Here is a 26626-nt window from a genome sequence, read left to right on the forward strand (position 1 = left end):
GCGCTTTTACGCTAAACGTAGCAATAAACGCACGCAAAGAAGTCAAACAAATTGACATACGTATAATTATTATTTTACTTAAGTGCTCGCGCGTCGTCGCCCCTTAACAGTCAAATGAATACCAAACACAGCGACCTGAAATAAATCAAGCGCGCGCGAGCGAGCGAGCAAGAGAGATAGCAAAACCCGAGAGAGAGCCGTCAACTGTACCACGCGCAAATGCTCGCAAACATGTTCGCTCTCTCGGGCGCTGCAAGCGTCTCTGGCTATGCAGGAGTGTGTGTGTGTGGGTGCGAAGGTAGCGCCGCCATAGCAGCAGCGACAGCGAACAACGAACAGCAGCAGCGAACACCGAACAGCGAGCAGCGGCGACAGCAGCAGCAGCGGCCATCGCAGTCACCAGTTTCCCGTTCAGTCAGTTTCGAGTCGTGCCACGGTCAGCGTTGCCAGCCCAGCTTCAGTTCCTTTCTGGCTGCCGTCGAATGTTGTCGTCGCTCGGTTGAAATACGCGCAAGCATCAAACGCGGCAAAAAGTTAAAAAGAGAAAAATACGTCAAAAAGCGTTCAAAAGCAAAATAAACACAAGAATTACGTTTTTTTCCCCAACTAAACAACTGTGTAGTATTTAAAAGTGTATTAAATATTATTATTGAAAATACTAAAGAGAATATTGAAAAAAAAAAAGAAGTGACAAACAACTTTTAGAACAAACACAAATTGAACAACAAATAAACAAAAGCACATTTCTGGATTAAGTGCTCAAAAAAAAAGGAAATAATTAAATAAATATAAAAGTTCCTGTTGCAAGTCAGCCAACAACAACAACCAACAACTACAGCAGCAACAACAACAACTTGGATTACTACAACAACAGTATTATTAAACAAACAAACAACTAGCACAAACAAACAACAAGAAACAAATTATTTGCAACAAGTGCAACAAACAACAACAAATTTGTTTCGAATAAAATTAAGCAACAAGTGCAAAACAAACAAGCAACAAAAGTTAACAACAAATTTTGCTAGCAACCAAAAAGAAAAAATTATAAAAAGAGTTCAAGATACAACAACAAACAGACGCACGAAATGTGAAAGCGTAACAAGAAAAACAACAACAACAACAACAACAACAAAAGTTGAAAACAAAAAACCAGATTTTAATAATCAAATCATCAAAAAAAAAAGTGAAAGAAAAAGTGCACAAAAAGTTAAAAATAAATAAAAAGAAAACAAAACAACAACAACAAAACTTTTGCCAAAATGTCGCTGAACCTTTGAGCAAAGCAAACAAAAAAACAACAACAAAAAGTAACAGTTGAAAACAAACAACAACAAACAAACAAGAAACACACCGTGTCGAGTGTGCTTAGATGTCCATGTTATTTGTTTGATGCCATGCAATTGATTGTTGACAAAATTCCCATGTATTCCAAACAAACAACGAAGCGCAATTCCAAAAAGTAAGTTCAATCAAAACAACAACACCATCCGCCCCCCTTGACCACGCCTCCACGCATAAAAACACTCAAAGAACGGCTCAGAAATCAAGTGAAAAGTGAATCAAAACATAAAACAAAATTTAAATCAAAGAAAGAAAAGCAAAAACAAATACAAAAAGCAAAAGTGAGCATAAGAACAGCAACAACAAACAGTTCAATCATTAACAGTTAACGCTGATAAGCCGCTCAGCGCATACAGCAATAGCAACAAGAACAACAACAACTACGACAGAAGCAGCAGCAGCAGGCAAAAGCAATCGCTGGCTGCGCTGCTGCTCTCCTCTGCCGCCACAGCAACAACAAGTGCAGCAGCAGCAGCAACAACAACAACAATTCGCACAATAAAGCAAAACTTAGGTAAAATGTCTAAAAATAAATTCCATTTAAAACAACAAAAATAAATAAAAAAAAAAAATATTTAAAAAACTGAGCAAAGACAAAAATAACTGAAGAATATTTCATTTTATCTTTTAATTGTATATTTGCCAAAAATAAATACCTTAAAAATAAATTCACGTAGTGCATAAAAAATATTGCTCAAAATAATAAGTAATAAAAAAAATAAACAAACAAAACAAAATTTACTCAAATTTTTGTTGAATAGATAAAAAAAAAATTAAATAAAATATATATTTAATTGTTGTGCTTTGAAAGGAATGTGCTTTTGTTTTTAGATATTTTATGTAAATTTTGTGTGACTTTTTGCTTTAGTTGTTGTAGTTTAAATTAGCTTTAAGTGATACAAAAAATTAACTAAATTAAGTAATCTATATTAGTTGTCAATATGTATATATTTAAAGCATTTAAGAGTTTTTCGCATTCAATGGATTTTTCCTTCACTCAAACAAAAAAACAAAACGGTAAACACACATGTGAGAGAGAGAGAGAGTGCGGCAGCTTTACATCAGCTGTGTGACAGGAATTATTCGTGGCTTTGCCCACTCTTCGCCCACTCTCCCTCTCTTCATTTCGCCTGCTGCTGCTATTGCTCTCAAACTCACGCACAGCTGACCCATAATTGACTCAAACGCACACACACACACACACGCACACCAACAACTCAGCTTGCACGTACGCCAAAGAGCGCATCCAGCAGGCAAAGGCAACGTGCATGCTATCTCTCTCTCTCTCTCTCACGCGCTTTCAGCCTTAGCAAACATTTGCCATTGAGTGCACAATTTGTAGCGACCTACTGCTGTTGCTTTGTTGCTGTTGTTGTTGTTGTTGGTGTTGTTGGGCTGAGCATTTTTTCTAAGAGTTTTCCATTGAACTATTTTCGTAGAAAGAAGGCAACACAAAGTTGCCAAGATAGAAAATTTTCCCAAGACGCGACGATCCGCTTGCCTGCCCGCCTCTGCTCAGCGCAGCGCAGCTCCGCTCCGCTCAGCCCTTGCAACAACAACAACAACAGCAGCAGCAGCAGCAGCAGCAGCAGCAGCAGCAGCAGCAGCAGCAGCTCGGCAATGTTTTTGCCCAAATTCGGTTTATTGTATCTTTTGTAACATGGCGGGGGGAGCTCGTGAACAAAACAACAGCAACAACAACAAAAAAGGTCACTCGTCGAAGCATTACAAACTCGTCTCCGTCTCCGTCGCATCTCGTTTTGGGTCTGCCTTTGTTTCTATTTCTATTTCTCTTACCCACTTCCATATCCAATCGCCTACCTACGCCTTTCTCTGTGTGGCTAGTTTGCCGTTTTTTCTGCCCTCGTCTTCGTCTTCGTCTTCGTCTTTTATTTTCTTCTCACATGCCACGCATATTTCATATACACACACACTCTCACACGCATGTAATTCATCATCGTAAGGGTCTTTACATAGCGATCTTATACATATGTAGCTGGGAAGTGCAGGCAAAGGCCGGCACAGGTAAGACAGAACCTTAACCCATTTGCACGCACAGGTAGCCAATAGAGAAAGAATAAATGGAAAACAGTTGGAGAGCCAAGCAGAAAATGGCCAGCTTAGCCAGAAAATCGCTGAAAAGTAGCACAGAAATAAATCACTTGACGCATTCACTGGAATGCAATGGAAGGTTCTTGGAAATCTTACGGAAAAATACCCGAAAAAAAAAACAAAATATTTACAGTACCTACAATTAATCAAAAGAAAAAGAAATTTGACAGATTTGATTTAGTTTAAATGGTAAAATAATTAACAAACAAATTCTCGTGGAATACAATGGAATATTCGAGAGAATATTAATTGAAAAATATATTTTATTGATTATTATTACTTTTTTTTTTATAATTTAAAAAATGAATTTAATGAGCTAGAAATTGGATATTCCTCAATTATTAAAAACTGGAAAGGAATATATAAAATAAATGTGGAATGTGGTAGAACATTTAAACAACAAAATTTATGGACGGCAGATGATATACATATGTATGTATGTATATATTAAATTAAATAACTGAAGAGTTGAGTATAATAAATTAATCAGAGAAAACATTGAAAGCTTGATGAAAATAAAATTAACTGAGAATTTCTGTTTGACTATCAAGATTTAGAAAGGGATAGGAACCAGAGATTATTAAAAGCCCATTGGAAACTAATTCAGTGCAATGCACTGGAAAACTCTTCAGATAATACCAAATTCAAATGTACTTGAAATATTGCATAATTTCTATTGAAGACTGTGAAAACTGAACTGAAAAATTGATCTCCATTGTAAGCTTCTAAAATCTTGCCAAATTCTCTTACAACAATTAACACCCTGTTAATGCGGCGCATGCACAACACCCCCTGATAGCACCCGCCAGCGATAACAGAAATTAAAAGAAAAAAAACGCAAGGAAGAGGAAGATAAAAAGTAAATACAGCAAACTATGCGACACATCAATCAACCACCAAGGCAACCAAATCACAACCCATCAACAATATACATAAAGCCCATAAACCAACCACCAGACGGGCAGACGAACCGAAAAGGACGCACAAAGTAGCCGTTTTTACCTTCCGACTTCCTGTTCGAGCCTTTGGCAATTTTCACACGGGAAATAAAAATGCGATACAATTGAACGAAGAGCAGAAAAACAAAACCTAAACGCGGAAAACCATTTGCAAATCGCAAAAAAAAAATACATGCATATACATATACATATATGTGTATAATATAATAATAACAAACAACCCCCAAGGGATATTGGTTAGATGCAAAGCGAAAGATCAGCAGAGAGCGAGCACACACACTGGCTCTCTCTCAAAATCCCACTCTCTCTCTCGCTCTCTGAGATGTCTCATTAACCCCAGAGAAACAAACATTTGGTGCGTTCATTGCTTTATCGAGTCCGCTTGCACTTATAAAAGTGCCTTTAATAAGTGCGTGCTATTATTAATAAACCCATCAGTGAAACGGGGGCTGAAGCGAACAGCAACAACCCTCAATAACAACACACTCACACACTCACACTCACACACAAACAAACACAAACAGGGGCACACTCGAGTCCATGACAATAGTTACACGTGTTAAGCAAAGCAACCCCTGAACCGCTGTGAAGGTCAACGCTTGTCTCGCATATCTAATTGTGAAATTTTCTGATTGCGCTTTAATGGGTTAAGAATCTGACTTTTGACTCCGACTCTAATTTCAAATTCCAGTTCCGATTCCGATTCCGTTTTCAATTGAGATGTGCCGTTTTGATCACTTGATTGGTCGTATTATCATCGCATACGCCTAGTTGGCGGCTGTTCCCAAAAAAAAAACAAAAAAAAACACCTTGAAGAAGTCACATGATAAAAACTAAAAACACAAACCATATTTAACGACCCAATTAAAAGGCAGCCAACATTGATATCAGCCAACAAACACATTCATTCGCATACGTTCTAGTCGAAAACAGAAAACAGAAAAGAAAAGAAATCTATATATATATATATATATATATATATATATATATGTATGTATGTATATGCTTAAAATGGAAAAACAGTGAGAAACCGAAATATTTTCAACATGTCAGCCATAGATAGCACACGGTTCCAGTGCTCTAACTTCGCCGGTTCACCATAGCACAAATCAAAGGTAACCAATTCTTATCAGCGAACGACAACAAAAACAAATTATAGAGTAAAGTGTTGTGCTGTATACCCTGCGTATATGTTAATGGGCGTTGATATGTGTCGAGCTGTTTTACATTTCTGATTTCATTAAAGAACTCTCATATAAGTTTCAAGGGTATCTACGAAATTATATATTCAAATTGCTGTAATCTTTGTCTATAAGCTGCCCAAATGTACAGGGTATCATTAACTTCTATCAGCATGAGTTGTTTGCCTTTCGGCTGGCAGCCAGACAGAAACGCATTCCAGACAATGGAAATTTTCTATGCATTCTAGACCTTAGCCTTGCCCCCCCGCACGCACCTCATTCGAGGGGTGGGGGGAAACCCATTTTCCCAGTTGTAGTTCCACTTGTCGGCCTGACATATTTCATTTTGTTTTTCGCTCAGCTATGCAGAAAATTTGTTGCCTTATCGTTGCGCTTATCGCCGTCTTGCCGTCCGTAGTTCCCATTGCCCATTACCCATTGCCATCGCTGCGTCGCTCTTCGATTGTCAACGGCTTTTTGTGAATGGAACTTGAAAGCTTTTATTGCTGCTTGGGCGATTACATTACGAAATCGGAATGAACTCGAACTCTGATTTACGGCCAGCGAAATGAATGAAATTGGCTAAAGAAGTGTAAAACCTGAGGCGCTTGCCGAAGGTGATCTTCAGTCGAATCTAAATTAGTCAGATGAAACAGATTGATGCATTGAGTCACTATAATTTATAATAGTTAAATAGTTTAATTTTAGATATATAGCTGGTATAATATTGATGATACTTGTCTTGGAAATTAATTCCACTTAGCTTCCGCATGTCTGGGTCTCTCTCTGCGCTTCTCACTCAACTATGCGGCTTCAAGCTCACCTGCGCTATGCAGCGCTCTCTCGGCGCTTCTCACGCTTGTCTCTCGGCATATGTGAGCCCTTCCCCGCCCTCCCCTCTCATTGCGCTTCCCACGCCTCTTCTCTGTGTTATCTATGCGCTTCTTTCAACTGTGTGTTATCTATGCGAGCTCTTCTTTGCGATTCTCATGGCAGAGCTGATAGCTCTGTGCGCACCGCTCTCTGCGCTTCTCAGCGTGTTCAGTCCACACGCTTATCAGTTGATTTCCTCATGCCACACAATTTTCTAGCTGCTTCGTTTTGGACTATCTTTAAATATTTAGTGTGGTTATGCGAGCAAGTTTTGTGGTTTATTTTCGGAATTTATGGCACAAATTTTTGACTTGTTTCGCTTTGTTTCTTCATTTTGTTGTTGATTTTAGTTTTCTGTTTTTTTTTTTTTGTTTTTGTTGTTGTTTTTTTGGGTCTTGTTTTGTTTGCTGTGTTGCAGTATCTGATTGTTGTTGTTGCTTTTTAGCTGTACTTCAGTAGACATTTTTTTGTGTTGCTTGAAACTGGTTTTCAAGTACGACGCCAGCGTCGGCAGCGACGTCAGCGTCGCCAGCTTTGTCGATTTATGCGTTGAGTTTTTCGTCGCTTTTTATTTTGCGCTGTTGCAATTTTCGCTTTGTTTTATTTTAAAATGTGATTTATGTATATTGTTTATGTATTTTGTTGTTTGTTGTGCGCAAAATACTTGAGCAAAAATTATTGCAGCTTCTTTATTAGTTGTTGTTGTTGTTGTTGTTGCCATTTGGCTTGTCGCTGACAGGCTTCAGCCTTCGATTTATTTTTAATGTTTATGTGTCTCTAATTGTTTATGCTTTTTTGCGCAAACTTTTGTACAATACGCGTCTGCTATTACCTGTGCTTCTGCTTCTTCTTCTGCTTCTTCTTCATCTGTCGATTGCATTTAATTAGCGATTAGATAAACAACAAAAGTACAAACTACAAAATACAAAACAATAAACTCTGCTTTGATGACGTTTGACGTATTATCCAATTCATATAGAATGTGTCGTGAGCCACAAGGCTGCACACACACACACACAAACACACACACACACCTACACCTACACACCTTTGCCCTGCAACCACAACAACAACAGTTAGCTGGCATAAATTTTGTTTCAGCGAAAAAACTGACAGATAAGATAGGCAGCGCGTATAACTAGAAACTAGAATTATAAAAAAAAAAAACAAAGCGAATGGGAATATAAAAAACCAAAGTAAGGTGCGCAAATTTGTCGCTGATTGATAGTTGAAAACGGGCGAGGGCAGGTGAGACCCGGGCCAGGTATGGTTAGTTGAGCGCAGCACTGGCAAAGGGAGCTGCCGCAGAGCCATGGCGACTCTGGACTGCTGAGTGTTACTGACTGATTAGCGCGTGTTACAAGGCGTTCTTTTTTTTCATTTGTTTATCGCAACACGAGCAGACGAGCCAGCCATTTGGCATTACAACACAAGGACAACAACAGCAGCAGCAGCAGCAGCAGCAGCAACAATAGCTAACAGCAACAGCAACTGGCAACAATAACACAAACAACAACAGCAAAATGCAATTTACAAAGTTTTGCGAAATGCAATTTTGTTTTATTTATGCGTTTGCAACTGAGTGAAACGACGCAGTTTTAGATATATACGTATGTATGTATTTAATTTATATATAAAGTACGGTAAACAGAGTCTATAAGGACTTTGCAGGCATTGACAATTGGGCAAAGCTGCAAGTGAAAGCATGGTTAAGGCTTAAAAAATGAAAGGAGTGTTCAAGAAAGTTGTGCCTTAAAGAGAATGAAACATTCAAATATTTTATGTAAATATTAAAAAATTATGTAAATAAAATTTTAAAAAATTTTAAATTAAAATTTAATTAATAAAAATATATATTTAAAATATTTATTTTATTTTATATATTTAAAAAAAAAATTAAAATGGTATTAATTAATTTATAAAAACATTTGTGTTCTAACTAAATTATCAACTAGGCTCCCAGAAGTATGTTATAATTTCTTATTTGAATATAGATTTTTTATCCATTAAAAAAAAAATTAATATTTATTTTTACAATATTTTTATATTGTAATTCTGTTCATTTCCCATATATAGAGTTCTGCCAAAAAATGCTTTTGTGCCACTGTGCACTCAATGCGATTAACAGTACCCATATACATACAAACGATCACAATCGAAAGCTTAAACATGCTAATTAGCTCACTCTTTCTCTCAAACACACACACACACATACATAAACTATTGCATCCAATTGCCTGTCATAGAAAGCAGCTCACATTGCGTATACGCAGCGTGCAACATGATTTGTTGTTAGCGTATAGGCATTGTTTAAGCGAATGCTGTTGTTGTTGCTTTTGTTGCCATTGCCGTTGTCTACAGTTGCAGTTGCCAGCAGCTGCTGGCCAAACCATTCAAATATTGCTCATACCACGTGTGTAACACAGCGAACAAAAGGCAGCAGGCAAACAGGCAAACCGGCAAAACATTTATATAGAAATGAATTTAAAATCGACAGGAAAAATGCAACAACGCTCCGAAATTTAGAGCCAATATTTTTACATAGCAAGTGAAAGGGAGAGAGAGAGTGTCTGAGGCAGAGAACGGGGTTACATATGAATATGTTTTGCAGCCGTTGTTGTTGTTGCTCGGCTGTTGCATTATTTGCATTGGATTTTTAATCAAAAAATGTGAGCCTTTTTTCAATTTCTTTCTGTTCGGAAGTTTTTCTTTTTAAGCCCTCCCCCTCCCTCTCGACCTCGGGTCGAAAAATAAAAGCCACATGGCATTTGTATTTGTGCTTATGTTTGTGCTTGAGGGTTGCTCTGCGGTGGTTGCTGCGTGGAGTCTATTATGCTGATTTATTTTTATTTTTATTGCAATTTATGATGAAACGATGAGCGTAGGAGTAAGTGTGTGTGTGTGTGTGCCAGTGTGAGTGTGCATGCGGCCTCTCGAGTCGTATTCATTGGCAAATAAATCACAAGACGGAGAAACTTTATACGAACGCAGCAGGCGCTTGGGCGCCAAGTAATTCACTCAAAATGAAACCATAAAAGCAAACCAGCGGCAGGGGCAGAAAGAGAGCGTATGGCGATTTCTGTAACTCGAGGCGCCTTCCAGCCTTATGATGTCCTGCTGTGAGTGCCGCCCAAGAAAAAAACTTTAAGACGATGGATGTGTAGCAGCGGCAGCAAAAAAAAAGTGTTGCATAGCTGCAGGCGCCGCAGGCAAATGCAAAAGGGAAAGAGAGAAGGCAAAACTATGCAGAAGCCAAGGCAACCTGAAAGCAAATCCACAACAATACCTCGCCGCAGTGACATGCAAAAATTGCAAACGTAAAACACTCCTGGAAAAAAACTCCACAAGCAACAAAAAGCACGAAAAAAGCAAACAAATTTCAGCAAAATGCAATTGGATAAGGGCAAAAAGCAGAAAGGGCAGCGAGGGCAGCGAGACAGAGACATGTATTGGGTTTTCGGGATTGCGATGCGGTTCAGTTTGGGTTTAACTGGCAGCTCAGCATTAAACACCCTTGGAAACAACTGTCAAACGCATTTCAAGAGGGTATCGCATGCAGCAGCAGCAGCAGCAGCAGCAACGGCAGCAGCAAGGGTAGCTGGCTATCGGTTATGAAATGTGGAGGCATTGTATGAATGCTTCCCTGCCCCTGCCACTCCGCCCACTCCATACACTCTTTCACTTTGCTGTCTGTCGTTCAGCATTTCGCATATGATTGGTTTTTACACCAAATACAGGACATAGCCCTCCCTCTCTCTCTCTCTCTCTCTCTCTCTCTCTCTCTCTCTGTGTGTGTGTGAGTTGGCTTTTTTAATTGCCTTACGATGTTTTTCTCTGTGTCTGCTGCTGCTGGTGCTGCTTCTGCTGTTCTGATGGCATTCCACATTCCAGATACATATATATCCTAGATACATATATATCCTTGTTCGTCATCTTTCATTCAAAATTTATCGAATATTGCTCATACGTCGCGTAGTACACGCTCGAACAAGCTATGGCTCCACTCGATTGATAGCAGAAACTTACACACGCACACACACACATATGTATATGTGTGTGTTTGTATGTATGTAGCCTCTGTTCGTTTGTTTCACGCACGTGTCTGTCAATTTTTTACGGCACTCTCTTTCTCTCTCTATCTATCTCTCTGCTCTTTTGCTTTCCCATTTTGTTTTGCTTTACACGCGCCAGCAAATGTCGTCTATAAAAAGCGCACGACAACAGTCGCCGAATCACAACAATACGATAAATAATACAACAACAAAATATATAACAAAAAACTTTTGCACTTATTTTTCTACATAAGCACACACACATATGTACATACATATTTTTTTCGCATAACAAACATTTGCCAATCATGAACTCGAGCCAGACACAATATGTGACTATATATTGTGCAATATTTCCTCAGCTCCCTGCTCTATCTCACTCTCTCTCTCTCTCGCTCTCTCTCACTCCCTATTTGTCTGTCTCTTTATCGCACTCAGTCCACTAATTCATCTAAGCCCCCAAACCCTGTTTGAAGCATATAAAAAACACATATTTCATTTGACTGCTGACATAATCAACCCTCTGCTCAGACAAGCCTCCAACCACAGCAAAAAACAAAACAAAAAATGAAAATAATAAAAAACAAAAAAACAAATTCGCATTTAATATTGAAAATTCGCTCAATGTTCCGAAAAAGTCGACTGAAAAAAATCAAGCCCAGCTTTTGTCGTTGTAGTTTTATTTTTAACTACGTCTCGGAAAACACGCAAAGTTTGAGCGCTTTATATGGCAGACACCTAACATCCCGCCCCGCTTCGGTCCGCCCACTTTGGCAGCCATCAAACAACATCAACACGGAAATCAGACGAAAAAAAAAACAACATTTTTATGACCGCCGCAAATTGAAATGCGCGCAATTCACAATTAGCTAAGAAAGAGCGAGAGCGAGCGTGATCGAAAGAGAGCGAGAGAGAGAGAGAGAGAGAGAGCGAGCTAGTGGGATCACCTCATGCACAGATTTCCATCTGTTCGCTTCTTTGTCTTTTTTATTATCTATGTATATATTTTCGGTTTATGTTTGTCGCGTTCTTTTTATCTAATCAATAAAGAAATTTATATCTAATCAACGTACAAAACAACTACGAAAACTGAACTGAAACAAAGCACAACAACAAGTGCCAACGGCGTCATCAGGTACACACACACACAAACACATGCATATATTGACTCGCTTATATATATATATGAATATTGCGCTCTCACATTCTTCCTCTCTCTCTCCTTTACTCACCTCTCTCATGTAATGCAAATCGTAATTCACATAATGAGGCAAAGCGAAATGACGAAAAGACGCAAACTTGACGATTATATGACAAAGCAATGTAAACCCAACCCGTTCAACCCCCAACTTTGCGCGCTCTCTTTGCCGCGCTCTCTTCTCTTCGCATTGTTGTTGATTTTACATTTGCACTATTTGTGATCGCCGTGCGTCTCGCTCGCACACACTATCTGTTGAAGGTTATGCTGTTTGTGTGACAGCAGCCAGCACATTAACAGGAAGTTATAACTGTAACTAGATATGTACATAGATAGACAGACAGATAGTTTTATTGATAAAGAAGCGACTAACACGAAGCGCACGAAATTTAGACGAAATGAATACATTTTGATGCATCCACGGCAAACAAGTGCAAGCGTTTCATTGAAATTCAACTAGGCTGAATAAATGCACTCCCCAAACAACATAAATCACAAAGAAAGCTTTTCATTGGAATTTCTCCGGTGGCATTTGGAAAACATGCTGTCATCTTATCTCACTCACTCACTTCTTATCTGTCAACTCAGTCAGAATATGAGGCTTTTTAGTGGTTTAGAAAGCGAACTATGTCAAATGATTTCCATAAATAATATTGCAACTGAAAAGAACCGGTTCACACGAGCGATGAACCAATCCGACGAATAAACCGGCTTCTTCTTCATTTGCTCCTTCTACTTCGGACTTTGACTTCAACTGCTACTTCTACTTCTTCTTCTTCTTCTTAGTCTGTCAATTATTCAACTGTAATTTGCTGCTTTGTCAGCCTTGAAGCATGCCACACCAAATCCCGTCCAGCTGCAACGACTTTAGCTTGACCTGCTGACCCGCATTCGTTGCGTCTTGGGAGCACTTGGCTTGGCTCATTGCTGTGCTTTTGTTTGTCCCCATGTCTGCTCGCCCCCTCTCTCACCGCCCGCCAGCGCACAGCTCACACGGCGATTAGTTGAACTCAATGCTAATTTATCGTCACAGCCACAATCACAGATCCACTTGACTAGCCAAATGCCCCCACACTCCGCTCACCTACATCTAGCCCGCCCTCACCCTCTCTCTCTCTCGCTCGCTCTCGCTCACATCTAGCTGCTACCGGCAAAGCGCTCGTCATGCGATTATCAGCCAATCGCTTAGTGTGCTATTTATTTACATTTGCTAAGGCGCGAATGTGTGTGTAAGTGTGTGTGTGTGTGTGTGTGCGTGTGTGTTCTTTTTTTTACTGTATTTTGTATTTGCTTTTGTTGTGCGGCGCTGCTTTTTGTAGATGCGCAATTATTGTGAGCGTGTTACTTTATATATTTCTGTATTGTTTTCACTTTATTTATTTATTTTGTATTTTGTACTTTTCCAATTCGCATTGCGTTTTGTGTTTGTGTTCTCGTCGCTTCATATGCTCCATGCTGTTGTTGTTGCTGTTACTGTTGTTGTAGTTGTTGTTGTCGGGCAAATATGCTTAATTATTTTTACCTTAAACGTCGCTCCATCAAAACGCGAATGTGAAAACAATTTCAAACGAGAGACGTTGCTTAGCCAAATGTGTGCGAAGAGATAGATAGGAGGAGAGAGGGAGGGAGAGGGCGTTGAAGCGAAGGCAGACGTCACTCAGGCCCTGAGCCCATTTGACATTTTAGGCTTTAAATGTCAAAGAGACGACAAAGTAAAAGAAAGAGAAGCACAAGTAGAAGACGAAACGGCAATGCAACGGTGCAACGACAAGTGAAGCAAACCAAATGCAATGCGAACAGCAACAGCAACAACAACGACAACAACAACAGCAACAGCTGCGAGTCAAATGAATGACAGACAGTGTTTGACAATGGTGATATATACATATGTACATATGTATGACGATGACGATGACGATGACGATGACGATGACGATGATCGTGATCAATGTAATCGATGCAATTAATGCAAGCATTAAGCTGACCTCATCGATGAGCCACAAATTGCAATCGACTTGACAATTGCAAGCGTAGCGCATCTGGAGGCACGCTCCACAAGAAACATTCAATGTATTCACAATGTGGAATAACAACTGACTGACTGCCTGACTGACTCACTGTGAACGATAAATAATATTCAGGGATATTTATAAACTTACACAGAATAACTCGACAATCAGCTCGGCCCGAGAGGTACTTGGAATTTATAAATAAAATATAAACAAAATAATATACACACATACATATATGTAAGCATAATGCACAGTGAGCAATCACATTCGTGTGATTATGCGAGAGCTTATATAAAGTATAGAAATGAACGCGATTATTTACTTTATCAGTTGCCAATATTCTTATCATCTCACCTGTCTACCTATTGCCTGTCACATTTCATTTGGCTTTTGCTCTCAAAATTTGTCAAATTTCTCGAGATTTGTTGTAAACAAATTGGCTTTCGCGTCTTAGTTAAGTCACGAGCTCCGGCTTTTAACCGAGTCGCAGTTATATCGATGGCCATGTGGTGGCAGGAGGTTGCTGCGACAGCCGAGCCCCAATGGCATCTATACTACTACTGCGTGCCGCTTGATGTGATCCCGATTAATGAGGAATATTACCTTTGCTATGATTGTTGCAGAAAAAATGATGAAATGAACCAGCAGGCGGGCTCCTCAAGGGCGCCAGCCACAGGGGGCCAAATCTCACCGCCAGGTGGCAGCACCAACAGCATTGTGGATGCACAGCAGCAGCAGCAACATCAACAGCAACAACAGTACTATACTCAACAGCAGCAGCAGCAATACCAGCAGCAACAGCGCGAAAGTTTTTTGGCCTATCAGCAGCAGCAGCAGCAGCAGCAGCAACACCAACAACAGCAACACCAGCAACAGCAACGCTCCGTGGGCGGAGGCAACTTTATGCTAGGCAATGAGCTCGTCGGTGGCGACAGCCTGCGCAGCCTAAACAACACCTTCGGTCCCAATTCGGAGTTCACATCGCTCGGCGGCAACAGCTCGGCCAGCTCACTGAGCGGCCTGAGCAACTCCAGCGGCCAGAGCGGTCAGGTCCAAGCGGGCGTCGGCGCTGGTTATCCTAATATGGTGGCAGCGGCCAGCCAACAGCAGCAACAGCAACAACAGCAACACATGTCCAATATGGATGCCATGAGTGGATACAATCAGGTGAGCACAGCCAGAGAAACTATTCTAAAGAGTATCTACTAAACACAGTTAGCACTCCAAATGCAACTCTCTCAAGGATCTTGACTAAACACACGCTTCTCTCTCTCTCTCTCACTTTCTCTGCAGATGGGTGGCGGCATGCATCCGGTTGGGAATGGCGGCATGATGGGCAATGGCAATGGCCAATATATGAATGGCGGCGGCCAGGGCAGTTACAATGGCGGCCAAGGCGGCATGGGCATGGCCGGCATGGGCGGCATGGGCTATGGCAGTGCGGCCGCACAAAGGCATCATCAGGTGAGTGGATGAAGCGATGACATCATTGTCATCATTATCATCATCATCATCATCATCATCATTGTGACTGCAGCAGCAGCAGCAACAGTAGCTGCAGCCCGGCTTATGGCCAGCTGTTGGCATTTGAAATTCATTTGAGGCCATAAACAGAGTTTTTGTTGTTGCTATTTTTGCTTTAATGCCCGCCTCCCCCATTTACGTGCAAACGGCGCACAAAACAGACGCAAAAACAGAACAGCGAATCGAAATCTAAATTGAATTTCTGATGAATTTCTGAATGACAATTTCTGAATGCAAAAAGAAAGGAAGACGCAGAGTTGGCTATAAAACAGCTAAAAATTGGAGGGAGATTTCAGCTAGAGCTAGCTAGCTGTATGGGAAGTTGGCTATAAAAAAGCCAAAGAAAGGAATTATATTTATAGCTAACATTGACGCTAGAATATTCTAGACAAAATACAGCTAGACTCGCCTAGATCATACATACATATGTATATGTATGCATGTATGTATTTGTCGCATTTATGATCAGCTTTAAATGCGTTTTCTTATAGATTCTCTCAGCACGGTTTGATGAGCTTTTGTAGGTGCAATAAAATACATACATACATACATACATACATACATACATAATATAAATATATATGTAAATACCAGGTATATGGACAAGGTCACTCTAGAATATGGCATACGCTGCTAGAGCAGGAGGAGGGGAAGGCGCAAGGGCTTGGGTGGGTCTGTTAGCATTGCGAAAGCTGTGACGACTTAGTGAACGACAGGTAAATCTTTCTCCCTCCCTCTCTCTCTCTCTCTCGCACTCGGGTACAATGCGGCTCAGCTGAGCTCGTTGCAGTTGGGCTCAGCTCGCTTTGGTTGGCAACTCAATGGGTCTGCGACGCAGTTGGCAACGCGCGTCTTTCAATGCGCTTTCAATAACAAATTTAATTGTTGGCGGGCAAAGTGCAGGCACACGTTGTGGTAGGGAGCTGGATAGCGACAGAGAGAGAGACAGAGATAGAGAGAGAGAGAGAGAGACAGACGGGGCGACACTGGGGCTCGGTTTTGGTTTGGTTTGGCTAATTACAGCTAAGCAGCTGTGTGACAACAACAACAGCCACAACAACAAAGTGTTGGGCAATTAGCAGCCACAATTAGCCCCACAAGCCACTAAGCGAGCATTCATGTAGATTAGATGTGAAAAGCCGGAAAACTAATCGAAATTCTGAATCCGAATCTGAATCCTTGCAGATGACGCCAATGAACCAAATGCAGAGCATGTCCATGGGCCCGGGCGGTGGAATGCCCGGCATGCAGCAGCAAATGGGCGCCATGAATCCCATGGCCAAGATGCAGGGCATGGCCAACGGCGGCTATCCGCAGCAGCAGCCGCCGCAGCAGCAGCAGCGCCGCATGGCGCCCTATCCCCATCCGCAGATGCACATGGCCCAGAAGCGCGCCGGCGCTGGCGTTGGCGTTGGCGGCATGTATCCCAGTCCTGCACAGCAACAGCAGCAGCCGCCGCAAATGTACGGCGGACAGCAGATGCATCCCGGTGCCGGCAGCGGCTCCGGTGTGCCCGGTGTGCCACTGCCCATGCAGGCGGGCGCCGGCAATGGCTATGGACGCGGCGGTCCGGCGGGCGCCGGCGCTGGCGCAGGCGCCTACGGGCGCATTTCGGCCGGCAACGGGCCAGTAATGGGTCCCGGCGGTGGCCCCATGATGCCCATGGGCGGAGCCGGCATGGGACCGGGTCCCGGCTGCATGGGCCAGCAGCGCTTTGTGCCGCAGCCAGGTGGCGCGGGCGTTGGCTACGCGCAACAATCGCAATTCTATCCCGGCGGAAATGGCGGCGCCATGGGCGTGGGCGCCGGCCAAGGCGGCATGTGCCCGGCTGGACCGGGCGCCGTTGCCAGCACCGGCAATCCCTATCAGAATCAAGGGTAAGCAGACGACACTGCCAGCTGGCCAATGATGCAGTGGCTCATTTCCGATTTTTCCATTGCAGTTTCCAGCAAAACTATCAGCACAGTCCAGTTCCTGGCAATCCGACGCCGCCGCTGACGCCTGCCTGCAGCGTGCCCTATGTCAGCCCCAATCCGGACATCAAGCCGCCAATGGATAGCAGTAAGTCCATACCCAGTTGCACACTCCTAGAGCACCCACTAATCCCCAACTCGTTGCAGGCGAAGAGATGAGACTGACATTCCCGGTGCGCGATGGCATCATCTTGCCACCGTTCCGCCTGCTTCACAATCTCTCGGTCAGCAATCACGTGTTCCATCTGAAACAGAATGTTTACAACACGCTGATGTGCCGGTAAGTATATATCTAAGCAAATGCAATCCTCGCCAGAAACTAACTATCTCCCTCTCTCTCCCTCTCTCTCTTAGCTCCGATTTGGAGTTGCAGCTGAAATGCTTCCATCAGGACGATCGCCAGATGAACACCAATTGGCCGCACACGGTCACCGTCTCCGCCAATGCCACGCCCCTCAACATCGAGCGCTCCGAGAAGAACAGCACGGCGCTGCGTCCGCTCTACTTGAAGGCCGTTTGCCAACCGGGACGCAATACGCTCCAACTAACCGCCAGTTCCTGTTGTTGTGTAAGTGAATCAGAGTTGCATCCGAAGATCTATGGCATCCTTAGCTAACTGTCTCTCTCTTCTCCTTCTGCAGTCCCATCTGTTTGTGCTGCAACTAGTCCATCGACCATCGGTGCGCCAGGTGCTGCAGACGCTGCACAAGCGCAATCTATTGCCACTGGAGCACAGCGTGCAGAAGATCAAGCGCAACCTGAGCCTGCCCAGCGTGGGCGCGGACGGCGTGGCCACTGGCAACAGTCCGGACGCCGCCCAGCAGTGCGCCAAGATCTCATTGAAGTGCCCCATCACGAAGAGCCGAATACGGTTGCCGGCGCGCGGTCACGAGTGCAAGCACGTGCAATGCTTCGACCTGGAGGCGTATCTCATGATCAACAGCGAGCGCGGCTCCTGGCGCTGTCCGGAGTGCAGCAAGTCGGCCATCACAGACACCCTGGAGATCGATCAGTACATCTGGGCCATACTCAACACGCTGAGCACCTCCGACGTGGACGAGGTGATCATTGACTCGTCGGCCAATTGGCGGGCCCTGCAGCACAACGGCGGCATGCCGAATGCGCCACAGTCGGGCGCACCGCCGGGCAGTGCTGTGGCCGCCGCCGGCACAAATGGCAGCGCCAACAGCAACGGCAACAACGGCACCAGCAGCAACAACAACAGCAACAGCAGCAGCAGCAACAACAACAGTTTGCCAGCTATCAAGCAGGAGCTGTGCGACGACATTGCCAAGGTGATGTCGCCGGGCTCCACGCAGCTGCCCACCTGGGACAACTCGCAGGCCATGAGTCCCTACAACATGCACGACATGAATTCCATTGCCAACGGCAACATGATGGGCAACAACAACGCAGCCAACGGGGCACAGCTGTAAGTACTCAAAGAGGAAGGAAATCCGCTTCAAGCAGTCGCTCACCTTCTCTCTCTCTCTCTCTCTCTCTCTCCTTTGCAGTGGCAATCGCAGCAGCTATGATAGCTTCAATGGCAGCCACAGCGACAACAACAGCCTGGCCAACAGCGATGGGGTCAACTCGTTGGATCAGCTCAATGCCATGGAGAAATCACTGAGCGATCAGGTGAGTTCACAGCAAGCAAAAGCAAACGCTCAAATGACTAATCCTCTCTCTCTCTCTCTCTCTCTCTCTCTGTATAGATGCCACACACGCCGCATACGCCGCACACACCTGGCGCTGCCAGCCATCCCATGACACCTGGTGGTCCGCCCAGCGTCAGCTCCTCCCACAATGAGCCCATTAGCGGCGGCACGCCCAATGCCTCCAATGGCGGCAACAATGCCAACAACAACAACAGCACTGGACACAATTCACCACAGACGCCGGGCACGCCCAGCCGCAGCCTGGGCAGCAGCACCAGCATGTCCAACACGGACAGCCAGCAGCAACAGCAACAGCAGCAGCAGCAGCAATCCCAGCAGGAGCAACTGCTCAACTCGCTGATGAGCAGCCAGGCGCAGCTGAAGTTCGAGAACGATTTGAGTGCGGATCTACAGAACTTTGATCCCACCGCTGCCGGACTCGATAATACCGGACACGATTTGAATGTAAGTAGCAAGATAAGAGTGGATTAGAACTGAGTTAGAAAGTGTAGAGCAATGAGAGTTGGAGAAGGCAACGAATGCCTAGCGAATGAATGTTGAGCAACTAGTGTTGAGTAATGAGTGTTGAGTAAGGAGTAATTAGCGGCAAGCATCTCTCCAATGGAGAGACAGCTTAGCGAGTGAGCAACAGCCTCAACAAGTACTTAAGAAACGATAGCAGATTGTCTAGCATAACTGCCCCACCCACTTTAAATAAGTATTAAATCAACCTGAAGCTAACCTCTCTCTTTGTTTTCTCTTTGCAGCTGTTGCAGGATATGGATCCAATGGAAATCTTATCGTACCTGGATCCGCAGCCAGATTTGAATACGCCACCGTCCAGTGGCAGCAGCAATAACAATGCTAGCGACGATTTGTTGGCCACGTTATTCGATTGAAGTGTGCGCCAGTGTTGCGCAACGCCTGTGGTTGTAGTTGACAATTTATGAGAGAAGCATGATTGAGAAATTCCTTAACAAAGAAATGAAATGAAAGTGAAAAGAATTATAAAAATGAAATGGATTCAAACCATATTTGTATATAGTATTATTAATTTTAATGAATTGTGCGCTATAGTGAGACGCATAGTTCACAACAAAGAAAACAAAAACCGATTTCGTTTCCTCACACACACATGTATACACACATACACACACACACACACACAACAACACAAAATCGAAGCAGCAAATGCAAAAAATTTTGAATTTGCAGTGTTGAAAAACAATGAAATGTGATTTAAAAATTAATTAATTAAATTAATTGGCATTTAATTTAAAGCATAAAAGAAAACCAACAGCAACAACAACAAAAACTAAACAAGTAACAACAACAACAACAAACAGTCATTATACCGTTAAAAACAATTCAGTTTGAGAGCAAAAACAAGAAAAGAAATTCCTTCAATGAAATTTACGAATTTAACTAAAAGGAAAACTTTTATTTTTAATATCATTTTTTTCTCGTTTATTGAAAAGAAGAAGAACACAATGTAAGCAACCTTTTTTGATTTACATTTTCCTATGTGAAATCTATTTCTTGTTTATTGTACAAAGTATTAAAAAGAAAAAAAAAAGAAAATTAAAAAACAAACTACAACAGAAATGAAAAAAAAGCAAAGGGAAGCATGAGCAAACAAAAACAAAAAGAAAAACATGAATGAAAATGAGCATAAAAATCCCAACAATTTTATTACATTTATAAAATGAAAAACATTTACATTTTAATTGTTGCATAATTTTAATTATTTTTTAAAGCCTATAAAATAAAATGATTTAACATAAACATAAATTTAACGACAACAAATATATATATATAACAAATACAGCAACAGCAAAAATTTAATTGTAAAAATTAAAAATATATAATTATATATCTTAAGGCAGTTTAGAGAGCGCAAACAAACTATTAAAAATTTAAATCAAATTTAATGCTAGAACTTAAATATAAATATTAAAATAAAATATATAAAAAACAACAACTTGTATATATCGGATATGTATGTTATATGCGGCAACAACACAAAAAAAAAAATAATTAATACATATAAATAAAAAAATACATATATATATACAAAAAAGTATTGTTTAAAAACAATTTGAGTTTGGTTTTATTTTGCTTTCAGTTTCGTTTTTTATTTAAACATTTTATTTAAACAAATTTTTTTTGATTTTTCAGTTTTTGCTGTGGTTAACATGGACCAATTTTTATACATATATATATATGCATATATATGATTATATATATGTATATATATACACCCACACACCGAACGATTTTTGAGCAGCATAACTAAAAAAAAAAGCGAAAACAAAAAAGTTATATGATAATTATCACAATTATGCATATATATAAACATATATTTAAAGCAAAAAAACAAGGAGAAAAAATATTAAAAAAATTTAAGAAATAGCAAAATTTTTAAGCGAATTAAATGCTTCTCGAGTCAACAAAAATAAATGCTTACAACAATTATTGCTAAACAAATCTCGTCAATGTGTTAGTTAAATGAATCTCAACTTTTCTCAATGTTATATCAAAAGCAAAACAAAAAAACAAACCATATGCTAAATTATTATATAATGCTTATCGTATTCTTATTGATAAAAACTAAAAAAAGTAAAAACAAAAGCCCCATAAGATATATAAACAAAAGAAAAAACAAAAAAAAATTGTAGTGGTTTCATTGTAAAACAATATTTCATAAATTTGCGAATAGCTTCGACATTTTTCTCGCTTCTACGAAAAAAAGAAACTTAACAAAAACGAACACAGATATTTGCAAAATGAAAATCTTAAGAAAACAAAACAAAACTTTAAAATCTAACAGCTCGGTCACTTTGCGCGGTGCATAGCTAACAGCGCTGCCAGATCGTTGCGATGCGTATGTTGCTTATGTGCTGCGAGAAAGTGAACGACAGTTCATTGGAACCGGTTCGGGGTCAGTTTAAGGCCATGGAATATGCGCAAATGTGATTTTATTCAAAATAAAATACACATAAAACAAAACAAAAACACAACAAAAAATAAAAGATACATTATTACAATTAATGACATTTTTATTGAATCGGCATCGGCTGAGAGTGTGTGTGAATGGGAGAGTGTACATACGAGTATTTATCTAAAATAATACATAATTGATATATATGTATATGTATATGTATATGTATATATATAATTATATATATACATATATATATATTTAATGCTAGCGTTTAAGTTGTAATTTTAAATGATGAAACAAAAGCAAATACACAATTAAATAATATGAAATTAAATGGGGATTGCTTTCGATTCAAGTTTTCAGTTCCAACGGCTCTTCTTGGCGCGCTTCACATCCACATTGCTGCCTGGGGCGGAGGATGTGGAGGAGTTGCCGCCTGCTGTTGGCGGCGGAGGTGGCGGTGCGGCAAAGACGCCCGTCTCGGGCACTGTCTTTTCCCAGGTGCGATCGCTGGAAGCGCGAAACTGTGAGGAGTATTGCGAGCGGAAGGCTTGACGCATGGCCGAATAGCGATCCGTGGCGGGTCCACTGCCAGACAGCGACTTAGAGGACTCGCCCAGAGGGCCTTTGTTTTTTGATACGCCACTGGATGCACCACCAGCTCCTCCACTTCCGCCGCCCGCATTGCCTGAGCGTTCACGATAGCCCAGACCCATGAAATTGTTGGCGGGCTTCCGTCCCTTGCCCTGCTTGAAGCGAGAGCTGCGGAACCAGGAGCTCTTCATGGCCAGCTCCATTAGATCGTCGGGCACCGTTTGATCGGCACCTTCCAGATTGCGCACCAGATGCCCAGCAAACTCCTTGTCCTTGTCGGTGACCAGGGTGTAGGCGTTGCCCTTCTCGCCAGCGCGGCCCGTGCGGCCAATGCGATGCGTGTGCGTGTCAATGTCCCGGGCAATGTCGTAGTTGACCACGTTGCGTATGTGGGGAATGTCGAGGCCACGGGCGGCCACATCGGTGGCCACCAGGATGTCACATTCCTTGCGCTTGAACTGCGTGATGACCTTGTTGCGGTCCGCCTGGTCCATGTCGCCGTGCAGGAGCAGGCAGTTGTACTCCTTCACCAGCAGATTGTTGGCCACCGTCTCGGCGTCCGCCTTCTTGGTGACAAAGACGAGGACAGCGCCCTCAGAGAGGAACTTCACCAGATGGCAGAGCAGCCAGTTCCACTTTTGCAAAGGATTGGGAAACACGTAAACATGCTGTGTAATGTCCTGGTTGGCCTCGTTCAGATCGCCCTGGACAATGCGCACCGGATCTGTGAGAATATCGCGAGCCAGACGCTCGATGCGTTTCTTGAACGTGGCCGAGAAGAGCAGCGTCTGTCGATCCGGGCGCACATGGTTGCAAATGGAGCGCACCTGCGGCTCGAAGCCCATGTGGAACATGCGGTCCGCCTCGTCCAGCACGAGAAAGGTGACGCGCCTCAAGTTGGTGGCCTTCATTTTGACCATGTCGATCATGCGACCGGGTGTGGCCACCACAATCTCACAGCCCTGCTCCAGTGCCTTGCTCTGCTCCCACTTGGAGCCGCCGCCGTAGCAGCAGACCACGTTTATGTTGTACACCTTGCCGAACTTTTTGGCCTCGTTGTAGATCTGGAGCGAGAGCTCGCGCGTGGGCGCCAAAATCAGCCCAATTGGTCCGTCTCCCGCACGGAGCTCGCGCTGATCCATGAGATGGGTGAGCAGCGGCCAAATGAACGCTGCCGTCTTGCCGGAGCCCGTCTTGGCAATGCCGATGATGTCGCGCCCGGACAGAGCGGCGGGCACCGCCTGTGCCTGAATGGGCGTGGGCTGTGTGTACTCCGCCTTGCGCACAGCCTTCAGTAGCTGTTCGTCGAACCCGAAGTGGGCGAAGGAGGTAACTGGTTTGGGGGGCTGGGCGCCGCTCACCTTGACGCCCAGCGTGTGGCGCAACTCGCGCACCTGCTCCTCGTTCAGCTGGGCGATGTCCTCGTGCGGCGTATAGAAATTGCGCTCGAAGGGCTCATACTCGATCTCGGAGTGATAGATGGGCGGCAGGGGATCGATATCCTTCTTTTTGGGTGGAGCTATTGGATTGCCATCCTCATCGTAGTCGATCTCCTGATCGGAGCCTTCGTCGCGCAAGCCGGCATTGGGATTCTCTTCCATGTAGCGGTAGTAGCTCTCCTCGTCGTCCTCATCATCGATGTCGCCGCGCACCCCCTTCTTCTCCAGGGGTGTTATATTTGTCTTTTGCTGCGGATCTGTGGCACGTACTTTCTCCTTTTCCACCTGCTGTTTGATGCCAGCCATGAACTGTTCCAGCGGATCCTCGTCCGAATCCGAGTCGTTCTTGGCTGGCGCACCCGGAGATCCGGGCGCTGGTATATACGCTTGCTCCGGCGGGGCTTTCTGCGGTGGCTCGTCGTCGTCGTCGAAGTAATCGTCGTCCATGTGTTGCTTGCGCTTGCCCACGAAATTGGTAGAGTTTGTGTACTGGCTGATGGACTCCAGTGTCGAATAGCCATGTTTTGATGTGTTGCTGGCTGTAGCAGCTGCAGCTGCGCCACCTCTCGACTGATTGAAGCTAAATCGAAATCCACCGCCTCCACGATTGTTGCTTAATGCCGGCGGCGGCGGCACTGCGCTCATATTGTTGCCTGCGCCAGGTTGTTTCTTGTAGGGGAAGCCGCCGCCTCCGATGCCACGGTAGTTGCTCATGGCTGCAGTGGTTCCTAATTTGCTCTTGCTCTTTTCGAATAAAGCACCAATCAATACAACATACGCGAGAATAGAATTTGCAAAATACACATTGTTGCCAACCTAATTAGACTTGTCATTATCCAGCACTGAGCCAAAGAGTGTTTAGAGTGTTAACGATTAATCGCCGATAGTTAATGAATTTTTCACTTTTCAGCAAAAATGATGTTATTTTACAATTCATTACTGCTTTGAAATATTTGCACGCCAATTAATATAATTTGTTTAATTGTTTACTGTTTAGTAAGTTTATTCGGAGTGCAGTGCTGTCAATTGTCAATTTACAATCGATTATTCATTTTTGAGTTATCGAAATTGCGTTTTGTTGATATTTTGTCTGTTGGCAGCAACAGATGATAAGAGGAAAAAATGGTTGAACAAGCGGCTGAGGATTATGCTAAAATTATACAAAGTGCCGATCTGGAAAAGGAAGTATGTAGACACTTAAATAACAAAGATTTCAACTGGTGATAGCTCACCTCTATCAATCTACAGATAACTCCACTATGCAACAACATAGACGACATGCTCGCACGACTGGACGAATTCGAAACGGTTTTGGCCTCCGTATGTGTAAATTGAAAACTTAAATAGCGTAATACAATTATTAATATATAATAGGTACGGGCAGAGTCTAATGGCATTATGGCCAACCATGTATGCAGCATACTCAGCTTCAGCGCCAACTTCGATGAATTGCGTCAGCGAATCGACAAATTAGACACGTTTGTGGCCACGGTAAATGAGAACCTGAATGAAGTGGAGAGATCTGTAGATGTGGCAGAGCAGGAGCTCAATGTAACCGACTACAGTATAAAAGGACTGCTATTAAAACCCCTGAAGGCTAGGCTATCCACCACAGACACATATGGTGCAACGCCCAAATCGAATTTGATCGATGGCGAGTTCCAAGCGGTTCCCATCTTCAAATCCGATGAATACTTTGGCATTAGGGCAGAGGAAGCCAATACTAGTGACTCTGTATAAACTTTTAGTAGTTATTTAGTTATTAATTAGCAAATGGGTTTTGTGAGCGTGTAAATATTATCGTTTCTATTTATTTATATTTCTTGAGTTGTTTGCTTCCATTCGTAACATGACGAGCCAATTAGCGGGCTTGCATATAAATTCAGCGGGTCGAACGGGCATCGTGACTTAGACCTTGCCCTCCTTGCTTTCATCGCTCTCCTTGCTTTCCTTATTCTCAGCAGAGCTGGCGGCGGGTTGGGACTTGGGTTTGCTGAAGAGCTCTGCAACGGGCACTGGACGATGACGCAGTGGACCGTCTGGTCTGCTGGTGCTAGTTTCCTCCACCTGGGGCTTCTCCTTTTCCTTTTCCTCTTTGGGAGCGCTTGTGGTCTTCACCTGTGTCGGCACGGGTATGTCACGAGCATGACGAGCGCTCTTTTGTGGCTCATCATGGGCAATTACGATTGAGGCAGGCTTTGGATCGCTAACTACTTCTGGATTAATCGGACTGGGCCGGTCGAGACCACTTGAGTGATGGAGGTTACCATCGTGCTGCAGTAATCCGAGCGCCACAATGCTGTGAGGTTTCTGTGAGACATTAGGCGGATGCTCCGTAGGAGCTGCACAGCAAACTGCCCACAAGGCCACAAAAATCAACTGTAAAAATATTTAAATTGGTAATGGGCTTGGAAAAAAATCGCTTTAGCGACTTACGAATTTCCTCATTGTTCCGAACTGTAGTAAAGTTAGTTGCCTACTGTGGGATTTGCTACATTGCGCGGTGCATTATATGGATGCGGATCTCTCCAGACGGGAGCGGCAGTGCGATGTTTGACAAAGCTGTTAACTAGTTCGTAAACTGGTGATAATTACCTTAAAGTTTCTATATCAATATTATTGTGTTGGTTTGTTTATACACAATATTTTTACTCATTGATACTAAATCGATAGAGCTGGATAATTAAAAGCCGCAAAAAATCACCGTAGTCTCCACTGACACAGATATGTATATATATAACTTGTTATCATGTATATACATAT

At 42.9% G+C, this 26626-nt stretch overlaps 4 protein-coding genes across 5 annotated transcripts; 2 read left to right on the top strand and 2 right to left on the bottom strand.

Moving 5' to 3' along the window:
• Positions 1-396: 396 nt before the first annotated feature.
• Positions 397-19905, top strand: tna (Zinc finger MIZ domain-containing protein tonalli). Of its 2 annotated transcripts, none has more exons than XM_089259628.1 (11): positions 397-1858; positions 14355-14898; positions 15025-15195; positions 16441-17132; positions 17198-17316; positions 17376-17508; positions 17583-17796; positions 17870-18660; positions 18743-18866; positions 18944-19351; positions 19654-19905. In XM_089259628.1, exons 2-11 carry the CDS (start codon positions 14368-14370, stop codon positions 19783-19785), a joined length of 3315 nt encoding a protein of 1104 aa, XP_089115754.1. In that variant the 5' UTR covers positions 397-1858; positions 14355-14367; the 3' UTR covers positions 19786-19905. The 2 variants fall into 2 exon arrangements, with proteins under 2 accessions (XP_089115754.1, XP_017955987.1); XM_018100498.3 differs by having other exon boundaries at positions 397-1462.
• A 2019-nt stretch (positions 19906-21924) lies between these two features.
• On the bottom strand, positions 21925-24751 carry LOC108651072 (ATP-dependent RNA helicase DDX42). The gene has a single exon (XM_018100508.3). The coding sequence runs from the start codon at positions 24575-24577 to the stop codon at positions 22190-22192; it is 2388 nt and encodes a 795-aa protein (XP_017955997.1). The 5' UTR covers positions 24578-24751; the 3' UTR covers positions 21925-22189.
• A 120-nt stretch (positions 24752-24871) lies between these two features.
• On the top strand, positions 24872-25680 carry Blos4 (biogenesis of lysosome-related organelles complex 1 subunit 4). The gene is made up of 3 exons (XM_018100524.3): positions 24872-25048; positions 25112-25183; positions 25238-25680. The coding sequence occupies exons 1-3, from the start codon at positions 24986-24988 to the stop codon at positions 25601-25603; spliced, it is 501 nt and encodes a 166-aa protein (XP_017956013.1). The 5' UTR covers positions 24872-24985; the 3' UTR covers positions 25604-25680.
• On the bottom strand, positions 25671-26465 carry LOC108651085 (uncharacterized). The gene is made up of 2 exons (XM_018100525.3): positions 26300-26465; positions 25671-26242 (listed from the first exon to the last, which is right to left on the bottom strand). The coding sequence occupies exons 1-2, from the start codon at positions 26309-26311 to the stop codon at positions 25772-25774; spliced, it is 483 nt and encodes a 160-aa protein (XP_017956014.1). The 5' UTR covers positions 26312-26465; the 3' UTR covers positions 25671-25771.
• Positions 26466-26626: the final 161 nt, after the last annotated feature.

The sequence above is a fragment of the Drosophila navojoa genome, chromosome 4, assembly GCF_054131105.1.
Source record: "Drosophila navojoa isolate 15081-1374.11 chromosome 4, UAZ_NAV_1.0, whole genome shotgun sequence".
Lineage (NCBI taxonomy): Eukaryota > Metazoa > Arthropoda > Insecta > Diptera > Drosophilidae > Drosophila > Drosophila navojoa.